The sequence below is a fragment of the Lagopus muta genome, chromosome 30, assembly GCF_023343835.1.
Source record: "Lagopus muta isolate bLagMut1 chromosome 30, bLagMut1 primary, whole genome shotgun sequence".
NCBI classification, from domain to species: Eukaryota; Metazoa; Chordata; class Aves; order Galliformes; family Phasianidae; genus Lagopus; species Lagopus muta.
Genome location: NC_064462.1, coordinates 888,169 through 902,763, shown reverse-complemented (window position 1 = coordinate 902,763; position 14,595 = coordinate 888,169). Strand labels below are relative to the sequence as shown.

At 56.3% G+C, this 14,595-nt stretch overlaps 1 protein-coding gene across 1 annotated transcript; it reads right to left on the bottom strand.

Moving 5' to 3' along the window:
* Positions 1–792: 792 nt before the first annotated feature.
* LOC125685962 (translation initiation factor IF-2-like) lies at positions 793–12,007 on the bottom strand. The gene is made up of 9 exons (XM_048929501.1): positions 11,950–12,007; positions 10,907–11,901; positions 8,703–8,758; positions 8,380–8,558; positions 8,028–8,120; positions 7,417–7,776; positions 6,516–6,694; positions 4,110–4,454; positions 793–3,151 (listed from the first exon to the last, which is right to left on the bottom strand). The coding sequence occupies exons 1-3, from the start codon at positions 12,005–12,007 to the stop codon at positions 8,732–8,734; spliced, it is 1,080 nt and encodes a 359-aa protein (XP_048785458.1). The 3' UTR covers positions 793–3,151; positions 4,110–4,454; positions 6,516–6,694; positions 7,417–7,776; positions 8,028–8,120; positions 8,380–8,558; positions 8,703–8,731.
* Positions 12,008–14,595: the final 2,588 nt, after the last annotated feature.

The window sequence follows — 14,595 nt, the reverse complement described above, 5'->3', positions numbered from 1 at the left end:
CCGTGCACGTTTCCTGTGCACAAGTCATGCATCCCCTCGTATCCCCATCGCTCCCTTCCCGCAACAGAAATAGAAACGCTGTGGCAGAATTCTCTTGTGCCCAGCACCCAGACTCTGCTGAGCTGAATTCAGCCCGTGTGACACGAGAAAGGTTCTCGTGCCAGGGAAGGGAAGGGGACGGGGGGGAGATGGTGTAATGGAAGAGAAGGGAAAGGGGGGAGGACAGCACGAGGGAACGAAAGGGGACCGGGGGGAAACACCGCAAGGGAGGGGAAGGGAAGGAAAGCGGGGGGAGACGCTGCAAGGTAACGGAAGGGGACGGGGAGCTGAAGGGAAGGGGAGCGAGAAGAGACAGAGCCGGCGGCTTCGGCGCTGACCAATGAGAGGGAGGCCGGGGGCGGGGCGGCGCCGGCACTGACCAATGAGAGGCCGGGACGGGCCGCCGCTGTCGCCCCGGGCCGATGGCAGCCGGCGCGGCCTGCGCGCCGCCGCTCCCCGCGGCTGAAGCGGCCGCTTCCGAAGCCGGGGCGCCGCGGGAGCCCGGAACGGACTCGGAGGGGCGGGATGCGCACAGCGTCTCTGGGCAGCCCGTGCCAGCAGCTCACCAGCTTCTAAGGGAGAACTTGGAGCTGTGCGTGCGCCTGTGACCGCGCCGGGTGTTTATCGCAGCTCGCACCCGTCCTCCTCCCACCACCCGACTCCCGGGAGCCCGGACCCCATGGCTCGGCCGGACGGTGGCGAGACGTGAGGGTCGGCGGCGCCCCCATCGCCCGGATCCGCCCCGCCGATCGACCTCGGTTCCTTTGTCTTTCCCGCCCTGTTTTTTTTTTCTCGGCTCAACTATTCTCTTTGGACACCTGAACTCTTACCCATCATGAGCAGAGGGTGAGAAATCTTACTCAAAATCCACAACGACAAACGATGCTTCCGTGCTGATTGCATTCCATGCCACAGAACGGCCACAAACTCCGTCAGCCAAGTACTGGCAGAAAAGAAGAGTACCGGTCTATCTGAGCCAAAGCCTTGCCTGCACCCTCAGAGCCAGCTGACTGATGCAAAGCTATGGGCAGCTCCCTGCTACAGGAACGGTCTGGTGAAATTCAGTAGACAAAGACCATTTGCAGCCCTGGATCACAGCAAGTGCCTGAGCCCCTGGACTACTGCCCCTCTCTGAAACCCACGTCTGGCAGAAGGCTCTAGAAGTGAACTGAAACGTTGCGGTGCAGTAATGCTGTGCTCAAAACTGCTCGTGATTAAAGAGAGGCAGGAAATCCTGGTGTCAGTTTGGTACGTCAGCATTTGAAGTCCTGCTGTCTGTCATCTCAGAGTTCTGGAACAGAGCTCAGAAACGCAGCTCACAGATCTTACTGCCTTTCAGGGTACCTGGGGCATCTGTGGCAAGGTGTGATCTCTGGGAATTCTGTGGAGCATTTCAGATGTGCATGTCTCTTTATTAACAGCAGCCAGTTAATGTAATTTGTGTTACATTTAGCTTTGTCATTTTTGTACTTATTTGATGGACAGAAGACCAATGCTTCTGTTTTTTTTCTTGCAGTCTATCAGACAGCTCTCAAGCTGCTACTGCAAATTTTAATCCTTCCTGTTCTCCATTCCTTTGCCGTTTCTTTGACCTGTTTTTCCGTTTAGAAAGTTCTCCTTGCCCTGGATGCTGTGCAGTGCTATCAGTTTTCTCAGGAGATGTGCAGAATCATTGCTGCAGGTCCCAGAACAATCCTGCAGTGTGCATCTGACGGCTCAGTGGAAATGCCAACCTCACACTGGTGTTCCATGGGATTCCTTCAATTCTGTGTGCCTGACAGCTCCTGTTCCCAGTGCTACATGTGCACATGTAGGAAAGTTAAAAAGCAGAAGCGAAATGAAAAATTGCCATTCAGAAAACACCTCTCACCAAGAGCCAAGCCTCAGCTCAGTGGAATAGCTCCTCGGTTTCCCTGACATCCAGTGATTGAAATGGGTAGGTGTGAACAAAGGCATTTGTGGAAATGTGTTTGGGTTTCTTCTGTTCTTCTGTTCTTTTGTTTTGTATTGACTTTGTTCCTAAAAAGTTGCATCTTAGTCTATTAAGACCTGGCAGGCAAATCTGCACTTGGAGAAGCCTGCAGCTATTTGGGAAAGTTTGCCATAAGGTGAGGAAAGAGTAGGGGGGGGAGGGGAAGGAAAAAATGGGAGGTAGGGGTGAGGAGAGGAGAGAGGGGGTGGGGAGGGTTGAAGGGAAAATAATGAAACAAAAAGAGAATAAAAAGTGAAAAGCAATGGATGGTAACATATACAGGAAAGCAAGTAGGAAAGCTACCCATAGCACAGCAAAGTAGGCGTGAAAAAAAGCAACCTTGCAGGAAGGGAGGAATGTGGGAAGAGCTGAGGCCCTGCCTGCCGCAGGAGCTGCACTGAAGAAGAAGCTGGGCCCAAAGGTGAGAGGGGTTTGGTGCTTTGGTCCCTTGTTCTCCATCCCTTCGCTTCTGTCCATCTCTCCTTCCACGTTTTCCACCCATCCTCTTCTCCACCCATCCTCTCCCCTGTTCTCCATCCATCTCTTTCCACGTCCTCCATTCTGCTCTCCTCCCCCACACCCCCCACTCCATCCCTTCCAGCTCCCCATCGCCCACCCCTCACCCCATTCCCTCCCCACCATCTCCCCCTCCTCTGGCTTTAACACAACCTGGGAAAAACAAGGTCGTCCCCCCAGAAGTTACAGAAATCTTACACCACGTGCACTTAGGAGTGTGGCTACCAGGGATGCCTGGCAGAGCCAAAAATGCAGCCCCAATAGCAGTGAAGGTAAAAGCAGGAGCCAGCCCAGTCAGGGTAAAGCAGCGCCCTTTGAGGAAACGAGACTGCAGAAGGAGAGAAGAAATCATAAATAACTGTTTGGAGTTTGGATTGCTAATTGAATGTGAATCCAATGTGCTGAATGCCCAGAACACTTTTCTGCCACACGTAAGTGGAGGTGCATGGAAAAGGTAGCTTTTATTGCGGAGCTGACTGACTGGAGTGTGTGTGCTGACTGAAGACTTGATTCTTCCTTTTCTTTGCTCAGGAGCTGGGTAACTAGGTGGGCCTTCCACAGACAAGGGTTTGGACTCCTGGTTTTCAGACTCTTTTAGCTGCATATCTAGAGCTCATGATAATCCTACAAGAGTAAAAATAAAATGCATTAGTTACTAAATTGGAAAGCATTCTAGGCAGAAATCTGTTCTCACAATTCCTCCCTGTTCCACTGCAGTTACTGGCAGCGCTCTGCAGATGCTGAACTGTTTTGCTGGAGAACAAATGCCTATTCAGCAATGTTGAAACCACGTTGTCAGTTGGCTGCCAAAATCCACGAGCACGCCGTGGTTTCAAGGATTGCAGCATGCACTTTGTCAGTGTACTGCTGTTACAACGAACCGATGGGCTCCAGGCAATGGCAGGTGGGTTCCATACCCTCAGGGCCACCCCCACAGGTGCCCATAGAGGCACACTGCTCTCTGGGGCAGGAATCCTATTTTCCTGGCCATCCCTCCATCCACTTGTATTTGCATCCATCCTCTCATCCAACAAGCGTTCCATCCATCCCACGGCCCTTCCGTCCCTTTGTCCATCCCTCCCTCCCTCCCTCCAACACTTCTCTCCTCCGTCGATCCCTCTGTCCATCCGTTCCTCTCTCCCAGCAGCCTCCCCCCGTTACCCACCAGAACCTCCTCTGGAGCTCTGGGGGATCTCCCCATCGTGGTGCCTCCAGGCATTTCCTTGCCACCCTGCAGTGCCGATGTTCTGCTCCCTCTCCCTCGCATCACCCCATCCTGTTGCTCAGCAGCCCTCCCCACTCTTCGTTCAAAGCCTCCCTTGTGAAGCTGCCGTCCTCCTGACGAAAACATCCTCGCCTCCCTTAGAGAGATGGGTGCCATCCCTCCCACGCAGACACCGACCCGCAAATCGGTGCTGCAGGCACAGAACCCGAGCCCCTGCCACCAGCACCAGTCCTGCAGCCGAGGACGGGCAGCACCACCAGTGCCCTCCTGTCACGCCTGTCCCGCAGCACCACCTGGGCCCCCGCACCCTGGACCACCGGCCCCACAGCTCTGCACTCACTTCTGATGCAGCCTTACCCGTGCCCACCTTTCTTCCTGCTGGCCTCGCACGGTGAGCCACACGAGCTGTCGGGTGGACCGCATCCATCGCGTGGAGGCACCGCAGCCTCCTTCCAGCACTGAGGGCGCTGGAGCTGCGAGTCCTTCTGTGGGGCAGGAGCGTCCTCCGCTGCCAGGGTTTTCCAGCTGCAGTCCGTCACCAGACGTGAGGCTGCGCTGTGGGGCTGCAGCGCTGGGCCTGCAGCTCAGCAAAGCCCCTGAGCACAGCGGAGACGAGCGGGCGGCCTGCGATGCCTTCACAGCATTATGCACTGTGGGAATGAAATGTTGTTCCTGCGCTGGATGTTGAGATGGACAACTGACCTAAAGAAACAGAACACGACGTGTTTGCATTCCGTAACTTGTCTGTAGGAGTAGCTGATGTGACAAGGAGAGATATCATCTGCATATCAGGAACACACTTTAGACACACAGTTACTGCGCTGTGCGACACATTCTTCCTCACACAGTTGCAATAGACCTTAAATGTTTTAAACAATGTAGGTACAGTATTCTGAACTAGAAAACATGCTGTAAGACTGGTGAGCCAGTGAACGTGAAATGCGTTTAACAAGCTTTCAAGGAGCCAGGGCTTTTACACAAAGCACAGCTGTCCCGCTCTGTGGCAATGTCAGGATGCTGTAGGCAGATCCAGGATGCTCCCCTCTATCCTCCCTCCAAGCTTATCTCGATCCAAGGACAGACGGATGACCAGAACGGTGACCCAGTGTAAAGGGCGCAAATGCCAAGGGGGTAATTAAACAATGAAGAGGTCAGGTTTACGTTTATGCTGTAAAGCAGGCATCCGAAAGTGACGACCAGATGTTTGTTAAGAAAGCAATGGTCAGAAGGCCATTAACCAACGGAGATGTTTGTGTCTGCATGGCAAGGATCTGTGTGCACTTGCTATTTGTGGGATCAGCGAAGTGTCGCAACAGAGTGCGAACCTGCAGCACTCAGCAGTGAGGAGCCAGGGCAGAAAGGGATCAGCGTCGGGCAGCAGGGCATAAAAGGTGCTTTCTGTGCGCGCTCCTGCTTGCAGGAGGCCCAACACTGCCATTGCAAATAAAACCTGCTTTATCAGAGACACCGTCCTGGAAAATTATTGGGCATTTCCAACATCACCACCACTTACAAACACCTGCAAAAGCCAACAAGAGCCACGTTCTGTAGTGCTAAGAACCACAGCTTAGCAGGCAGGAGCGTGGGGCTTAGGAGAAAGGTGTAACCCAGAGGTTGGTAGAGAATTGCACATCACAAAGGCACCACGAGCAGGGTTCTAAGGGCAGTGTGATCCAGGAGTCCCAGCAGGAGGTGCTGGCACCTTTGGCACGCAACCCCAGGACAAGGCAGCTCGGTAGGAGGCATCAGGCAGTGCTGATGAGACGCGCTTTACGGACAGTCCTTCTTTAATAGCTACCATTCCAGTGACAGCAATGGGCTGAGAGCAAAGGCTCCACACACAAACCTGGTGGCTTACGCTCCCACCAGTCAAGGCAAACAGAGCAAGACGATGAGGCTGACCTGTAAGCAGGCACAGTGCAGCCCAAGTCCCTTCTGCAGTCACTGGGGCAGCTTCCCCACCTCCAGCCCCACAGGCAACACACACACAGAGCGCAGCATGGCTGGTCCTGCTCCACGCTCAGAGAGCAAGGTGACAAGTTGGAGCTCCACAAGGACGTGGAGATCACTTTGTGATCTCTGCTTTCCATGCTGGAGCTGCAGCCAGTTGTACTGAGGTTTCTGAAGCCCCTTTCAGTCTCAGGAGGGAATGAAACAGCCCGAACGGAATGGATGCACTGGGGCTCTCTCCAGGACACCTGCTGCCTCAGAGGAGTTCACATCCACTGAACAGCTACGGAGCTCCTGCAAGGGCACCACGCACAAACAAGGAAGGGAAGGAAAACCCAGCACACTGTGCAGGGGTGCTGCCTCTCAGCAGGTGATCCCTGTTCTGTGTACAGAGGACGGACATCAGCTGCACCTCCTCTGTTCCCCATTTCTTCTCCCCCGCTTCGTACAGGCACTGACAGACATTGTGGATGACAAAGTAAGGCTGATGGAGAAGGCTGGGCATACAGGAGATCTTTAATTCCTGCAGCTAGAGCACTGCTGGCCTGTGCTTGTCTAGACCATGGATATTTTCCAGCAAGCACCAACCAGGCACGGCAACCCACAGCCAAAATGTCACTGCCCCTGCCAAGCAGCCAGCCAGTCTACAGACTCTCATTAGAGGCTTGCAAACGAGACTAGAACCATTATTCCCATTTCACAGGCTGGCTTCTCTTCACCACACATCACATGCACAAGAATAGATTGGGAAGCACATTGCTACACACCTGAGCATCTGCTGAGCAAGGCCATCATCCACATGCATTCCCTCACCTCTGTTCCCTGCAAGGACCCAAGGAGAGAAGACTCGGTTCACCAGAGCATCTACTGGAAGCAACTCCTGAGAACTCCCCATTCAGGAACGGGTGCTGGAGATGGATAATGGAGTCCTTCAAAGGGAACACAGCTCACAAACACAGCGAAACGCAGCTCAGGTGTGCTTTGGGCTCCTTCTGAAACGAGCAGCAACCCACTTTACTGGCATGTTTAAAGAAAAGCCCACAGCACTCACACACACCCAGAGTCAGAGCCCCCTCCCTGCAGAAGCTGGGCTTGAGGAGCAGCCATGGGACGCACAGGGTGAGAAAAAGCCAGCCTGGAGCTCCTCACCACCGAGTGCAGAGCTGTGCCCACAGCTCTGAACATTCAGCCCCTTCTCCCTCAGCGTGGCTCAGCGCCGCGAGGGACACGAGGACCCTTGGGAACACGGCAGATGTGTCAGATACGACGCCATCCTCAAGGGAGCAGCCAGCTTCCAGCAGGAACACACACAGCACCCGTGAGGAGCAGGGCCACCGCCTGGGTGCTGCCCATAACATTTGCCAGCCATCACCTGCTGGGTGCAGAGCTGGGCCCAGGGCTCTCAGCATCACTGCAGCGCTCCAGCCATCATCATCAGTGCTGCAGCCTCCAATTAAGAAGCGCAGACAGCAAGAAACTGGCAAGAGAGCCACACGTCCTGCTGACAGACAGAATGCTCCTCCCCATTTCAGTTACACCAGCTCAGCTGCTGCTGAAATTCCAGTCTAGCTTCTCTCTGCACAAACAGCAACACCCAGGTTGGCCAGTTTGTCACACCTGAAAGCTCCCCAGACTCCTTCCTATCACGCCTGCCTGCACACACACACACTGATGGCAGGCAGCAGGACAAGGCCTGGCCTTTTGCTCTGCTTACGAAGCTCGCAGTTCTCATCAATGCGACCAATCTCTTCACTGGTGCGAGAAGCCAGAATTTCAATCAGGCAGCCTTCACCTGTTCCTGCTCCCTAGGGAATCGCCAAGCAAGATTTCAGATACCAGCACCTGCTTGTGACGTGCAGCCAGGTTTCTTTAAGAGTTAATAAATAAGAAGGCATACATAACAAAGCAGCAAGTCCTTGGCCAGAACTTGAGCCATTCGAAAGGAAGACTTCCAAACCTTCACAGCCCTCCTTAGTTCTGCACGTCACACACGGTGCTGGCAGTCATCATCCCAATCATCACCCTCTCAGAATTCCCACTCAGCTTCAAGTCACTTCCAGTCATCGATCAAACCCTAGAAGGCCAAGAGAGGAGAAAGGAGCTGGCAGAAGGTGCGGCCTTCGAGGACAGAAGGAACTGAGCTGCTCACCACTTCTCTTCAGGCTCCAACCCTCCTTGCATCAACAACTGCTCTGAACTGAACAGGAACAAAACAACCTTGGCCAGGTAAAGTCTCTGCTGACCTTTCTCTTATGGAGGCTGGGTCGTTTTTCGCTTTTCACCCAGTGACCCAACCACATTCACACATCTCTGCAGAGCACCTACCTGCAGGAGTGCTCTTGTAGGTGATCAGAACTCGCTGACGTTGGGAAGCATTGAGTTTGGTCAAGCCGTCAGTGATGGCATCTTCATCTGTGCCTGCAAGCAACAAATGGAAGCTGGTCAGGCTGCTTGCGCAAGAATCACAAGTGCCCTCTGCTCTTGTGCCACCTCCAGGCCCCTACACAGCCAGCTCTCAACAGCCCCAGGACTACAGCTATGCACACAAAGCTCCACAAAGACCCACACCTCCAGAGCAGCTGCATTTCAGGACACGAAGGGCAGCTCCATTTCCACTTTCCAACAATTTTTAGGGCAGTTGTGTTCCAACGAAGATCATCAGCAAAACAGTGCTCACCTTCATGGAGCCTGGGCTTTGGAAGACGGGCACAGGAATAACCTCTGCATGGGTGGAACCTTTGGGTTCAACCAGGAGAGAACAGCATGCCCAGAGAGTTTATCTGGAAAAATACTTCCTCTGTGAGCTGGCATTCAGTTGGATTTTCTCAAGCAGGAAAAGCAGACGTGCATTGTCCTCTATAGGAAGAAACAGAAGTTACACATTTACCACTCATAACAAGACAGACAGACAGTGCTCTTCCTGCTTACCTACACTCCCTACGCTGACTTGATTGCAGCAAATGCCTGGCACAGCGTGGCACTGCAAACAAGCACACTCACCATCATTCGAGTTTTGGGTCAATCTCTTCTCATTCAGGTCCACCAGCAGCTGGCAGCTGCAATAAAAACCAGCAAGAGCATTAGTTTTCCAGCAAACAGCTGCTGGTGAAGAGATTGTGACTGTACAGCACGGCGATAAGCAGGAAGCAGGGCTATTAAACAGGCAGATCGCAGCACAAAAGCAAGGTCAGTGCAACAGAGGAGGGAGGCAGAAGTGCTGTGAGTGCACAAGAGCCGGCAGAAAGAAAACCCAACGCAGCGCCATCTGTCTGTGCTGCGGCCGGACTGACTGCGGCCGCCTCACGGCGCCTTTGTGCTGCTCCAGTCCCTGCCCTCAGTCAGCGCCATCCCCTCCATCTCTGGTACAGCAGGAGACAAGCACACCTCCACGCAGCCGCAGACACGTGGAGATGTTTCCTGGGACCGCCGGAGGAGCCCACGGCCGCACACTGCCCTCACCACCCCCATCTTCCCAGTCCCCAGTCCTGCCCTGTGCTGCTGCTCTGCAACGAACAGCAATCCAGCACACAGCATCCCGCAGAATCACAGAATCACTCACGTTGGAAAGGACCTTCAAGAGCACCGAGTTCAACCACAGCCTGACCATACTGCCCTAACTCTAACAACCCTCACAGAATCTCAGAATGGCCAGGGCTGGAAGGGACCTCAGGGATCACAAATCTCCAACCCCCTGCCTCACGCAGGGCCACCAACCTCCACATTCAATACCACACCAGGCCACCCAGGGCCCCATCCAGCCTGGCCTTGAACACCTCCAGGGATGGACGGGGCATCCGCAGCCTCTCTGGGCAGCTGTTGCAGCACCTCACCACTCTCTCTGTAAAGAACTTCCCCCTGACATCCAACCTCAGGCTCCCCTCCCTCAACTTCAAACCATTCCCCTTGTCCTGCAGGTATCTCCCCTTTCAAAGAGTTGATTCCCCTCCTGTTTGCAGGCTCCCTGTAGGTACTGAAAGGCTGCACTGAGGTCACCCCGCAGCCTTCTCTTCTCCCCACGCTGAACAAGCCCAGCTCCCTCAGCCTGTCCTCACAGGGGAGGTGCTCCAGTCCCCGGATCAGCTTCGTGGCTCTCCTCTGGACCCTCTCCAACAGCTCCCTGTCTTTCTGGTACTGGGGGCTGCAGACAGGTCACAGAATCACAGAATCACAGAATCACCCGGGTTGGAAGGGACCCCAAGGATCATGTAGTTCCAACCCCCCTGCCTAGCAGGGCCACCAAACATACATATTCAGATCAGGTTGCCCAGGACCCCGTCCAACCTGGCCTTAAACACGTCCAAGGACGGGGCATCCACAACCTCCCTGGGCAGCCCGTTCCAGGGCCTAACCACTCTCCTAGTAAAGAACTTGCCCCTAACATCTAACCTAAATCTTCCCTCCTTCAACTTAAAACCATTTCCCCTCGTCCTGCTGTCGTCAGCCCTTTTGAAGAGTTTACTCCCCTCCTGGGTGTAGGTTCCCTTCACGTATTGATAGGCTGCAATGAGGTCACCCCGCAGCCTTCTCTTCTCCAGCCTGAACAAGCCCAACTCCCTCAGCCTGTCCTCATAGGGGAGGTGCTCCAGCCCCCTGATCATCTTAGTCGCCCTCCTCTGGACCCTTTCCAAAATCTCAATGTCTTTCTTGTACTGAGGGCTCCACACCTGGACACAGTACTCCAGATGGGGCCTCACAAGAGCAGAGTAGAGAGGGACAATCACCTCCCTGTCCCTGCTGGCCACCCCTCTCCTGATGGAGCCCAGGATCCCATTTGCCTTTCGAGCTGCCAGAGCGCACTGCTGGCTCATATTCAGTCTCTATTCAATCTCAGACCTGGACGCAGTGCTGCAGATGGGGCCTCACAAGAGCGGAGCAGAGGGGGACGATCACCTCCCTGTCCCTGCTGTCACCCCTCTGCTGATGGAGCCCAGGATCCCACTTGCTTTCCCAGCTGCAGGAGCACTGCTGCCTCATGTCCAGCTTTTCATCCCTCAGGACCCCCAGGTCCTTCTCCGCAGGGCTGCTCTCAAGGACCGCTCCTTCCAGGCTGCTCCCTCCGCTAAATCACGGCCCTGAGCACCGCACCCGGACGATTTTTAAACACATCGGGGATGGTGACTCAACCCCCTCCCTGGGCAGCCCACTGCAGTGCTTACCAACCCTTTCCGTACAGCAGTTGGTCCTGATATCCAACCTCAACTCACCCCACGTCTGCGCGTTCCGTGGAACCCCACAGATGTGACAGCGGGCTCCGGCTTCTGGGCGCTTCTCAAAGTGCGCCAGCGCGCGGCGTCAGGAGCGGAGGAGGCAGCAGCCGAGCCCGCCGCTGACGCTGCCATCGCGCGTCCCTCCCCGGGACTCTCACGGCTTCCTCTTCCCGGCCCCGCTCGGCTCCTCGCGGGCTGCACACACCGCTGAGGCACTCGCACCGCACGGCCTCCATCTTCCCGTGCCGCCGGACCGCTCTCTGCAGGCTGCGCTGAGTTCCCGCAACGCAACAACCGCAGGCATCGCCGCGGGCAGCCGGGCCGGGGCCCTGCGGGACGCGCGGTGATGACGCAATGACGGCGCGACAGCGGGCGGAAAGGACCCCGCGCGCAGCGCCCGGCCCCTTCTGCAGTGGCGGCGGAGCCGCGGGGCTCCGTGCGGGGAAAGCGGCGCTGCGCCGCCGCCCGCCCCGTGCCTCGGGGACGCCGGGCGGTCGGAGGAAGGCGGCGCGGGGCCTGTCCATCCCCCGCCGGCACCGAGCCGTCCTCCAGAGTCGCCGTTTGTACGGGAGCCGGTTGGCAACGCGGTCGTTTCTCTGTTTGTCGCTGTGTGCGTTCGTGGATTAAACGTTTCCCGTTCGTTTCTCGGCGCTTCTGCCCGCGGTCGTTTCTGCAGCTCCAATAAGCCGCCCCGTCCCCGTACCCACCGCCGGGTAAGGACGGGGCGGCGCAAACGGCCGTGTCGTAGCACTGCGAGCGCCGGCCCCGTCGCTCCCCCCGCGTCCCCTCCCTCCTCGGCACCGCGTGGGAAATGGCTGGGGTGGGATTCCGGGAGAGCTGGGGCGGCTCAGCCTGCAGAAGAGGAGGCTCGGGGCGATCCCGGGCGCGGCCATCGGTCCGTACAGGGAGCTGCGCAGAGGACGGAGCCGGGCTGCACCCGGCGGTGCCCAGCAGCGGGACCGGAGGCTCACGCTGCAGCACAGCAGGTTTCCCTGTATGTCACCGCTGAGCCCCCAGCTCCGGTCAGCGCCGTTGGATACTTTTGCCACTGATCACAATGCAGGAGATGGGAGCATCCTTGTGAAATCCACCGGGCATCCTAAGGCACGAGGTGCTGCTGGCACTCCTGAGGCTTTGAAGGGGCAGCGGGGAAAACTGGAGGGCTCAGGGCAGTACTGGGGGCTCTTGAAGGGGCTTTGAGGTGCTGTGGGTTCAGAATGGCGTTTTTTCCTCGTTTCACACACAAGGTGGCTGAGTAGCTACCAGTTGGTGGCAGCTGAGCCCATCAATATTGTGGCTTAGAGGTATGACACCAGCACCCGGCACTGCAGAACTCTGTAAGCTAAGTGCCAAGGGAAGAAGGGAAACTTTAAATTCATTACCTCCTGTAAACTGGTAGTCATTGGTTTCTTGTCACACCCTACTCCTGTAAAGCAGGATAACAAGGATTTATCAACATGCATCTCTGCAGCTTAGGACCACCATCCCGGCGCTGCTCTGCCCACAGACAGCACTCCAGGTCGTGGCACTCAGAAGGCGCCCCTCTGTCGTGCAGCCCTCCACAACGCCTGCCTGCCTGTCCCTGTGTGGGCTGGGATGGAGCTTTTCCTTTGCAGCGCCTGGTGTGACGCCGTGTCCTGGTTCCATCGGTGCCATCCTGCAGGCTGCTGTGCACAGCGCAGTGCTGCGGAGCTGTGCTTCCCGGCCCTGTGCTCTCCAGCACTCTCGTGTGAGTTCTGCCTCTCCCAGGAATCTCCTGTTCCCAGGAACCTCCGCCGCTCCCTTGCACGCAGATCTGTGTGCACAGCCCTGTGCAGAACCGCACGTCCACGTGCAAGGACTTCCCTGCACACACACCTGTGCAACCACACGCACATGCAAGCACATCCTTGCACAGCCCTGTGTGCACGCTCCATCCACGTGCACGCAAACGTGTGCAAAACCACACAGCCTTGTGCAAAGACCTTGATGCACACACCCGTGTTCACGCACACACACCCGAGTGCAAACCCACCCCTCCGCACACCAACGTGCATGAAGACACGAGTGCAGCTCCAGCCCTGCACACAGCCGTGTGCACACACACGCACGTGCAAAACTAACATTCACGTGGAAACACCCTGCTCACACCCACGTGCAATGCACACTGATGTTCAACACCGCCTCTAAGATGATCGGAGGCCTGGAGCAGCTCTGCCGTGAGGAAAGGTTGAGGGAACTGGGCTTGTTTAGCTTGGAGAAGACAAGGCCCTGGGGAGACCTCATTGTGGCCTTCCAGTCTTTGAAGGGAGCATATAAACAGGAGGGGAAGGGCTGTGTGTGAGGGTGGGTGGTGATGGGACAAGAGGCTTTAAACTGAGACAGGGGAGGTTTAGGTTGGATATTAGGAAGAGGTTTTTCCCCCAGAGGGTGGTGAGGCACTGGAACAGGTTGCCCAAGGAGGCTGTGGATGCCCCATCCCTGCAGGCATTCAAGGCCAGGCTGGATGTGGCTCTGGGCAGCCTGGCTGCTGGTTGGCGACCTGCACACAGCAGGGGGTTGGGACTGGATTAGCACTGTGCTCCTTTTCAACCCAGGCCGTTCTGTGATTCTATGATCTCTGCACACCCTGCATGCACACACACCTGCACTCACAGCTCTGTGACAAATGCCGCTCCCATGGCACAGCCAATGCAGACGGGGGAAATGTCAGGAGCAAATATGCCCCGCTGCGCTCCTTCATTCTCCTCTCTGTAATGAAGGCACTGGGGCGCAGCTGCAGCCCATCCTGAGATGTAGGTTGCTGCAGGGTGCCTCGTTTGGACGCTGCGGGGTCAACCCGGAGCCGCAGCCTGAGGGACACTGCTCGTGTGCTCTGGAGATGGAAGATGTGCCAGGAGCCAAGGCAAGACTTTCACAGGCAGCGCAGGGTGGCGTTCCTGGGCCGGGTGGTGACACGCAGAGCTGTGCCCACTGCCCTGGGATCTGCGTGTGTCCCGTCCTGCAGCGCTGCAGAAGGGCTCAGGGTGCAGCACTGCGGCACGGCTCACTGAGGACGCCGGGTTGAGCAGCAGAGCCCCAGGTGGGATATGGGGGTCCTGGGATGGTGAGGGGGGTCCTGTCAGGACTGTGAGATCCCAAGGGTGACCCGAGGGGTAAGGGAAGTCAGAAGGAGGAAACGGGAGTTCTGGGGGAGCCCAGGGAAGGGATAAGGGGTGCTGATGGGGACTGTGGGTTTCTGTGAGGCCCTGGGCTGGCTGTAGGGGAGGTGTACAGTGTCTGAGGAGGTTCTTGATCCGGTCGCTCAGAGCCCCGTCCAGCCCGACCTCGAATGTCTCCAGGAATGGGGTTTTGTCAACAGTTTATGGGCTGGTTTGGCCCGGTTCCGTGACTGGCAGGGTGGAGGGACCCCGGAAAGGGATCAGGGATAAAGGATAGAGAGATGGGCCCCAAAACAAAACAGCGGCAACGTTCTGAGGAGAAACAAACTAATTTACTAAACAAGAGATCAGAATGCAAGATAACACACTGTAACACAATATAATACAATATACCAGGGCTCAGCACTGGGGCCGCTTCTATTGAACATCTCTACTACCGACATTGATGAGGGGACTGAGCGTGCCCTCAGTAGGTTAGCAGAGGACACCAAGCTGGGAGGAGTGTTGATCTGCCTGAGGGGAGAAAGGCACTGCAGAGGGACCTGG

Bases quoted from the DNA above. Each gene is read 5' to 3' on its own strand.
- LOC125685962 (XM_048929501.1), bottom strand. From the start codon at position 12,007: ATGCCCGGTGGATTTCACAAGGATGCTCCCATCTCCTGCATTGTGATC. The intron at 11,902-11,949 runs GTATCCAACGGC...GGTGACATACAG, and splicing joins CATTGTGATCAGTGGCAAAA to GGAAACCTGCTGTGCTGCAG. The intron at 8,759-10,906 runs GTGAGTTGAGGT...TTTTTATTGCAG, and splicing joins ACGGAACGCGCAGACGTGGG to CTGCCAGCTGCTGGTGGACC.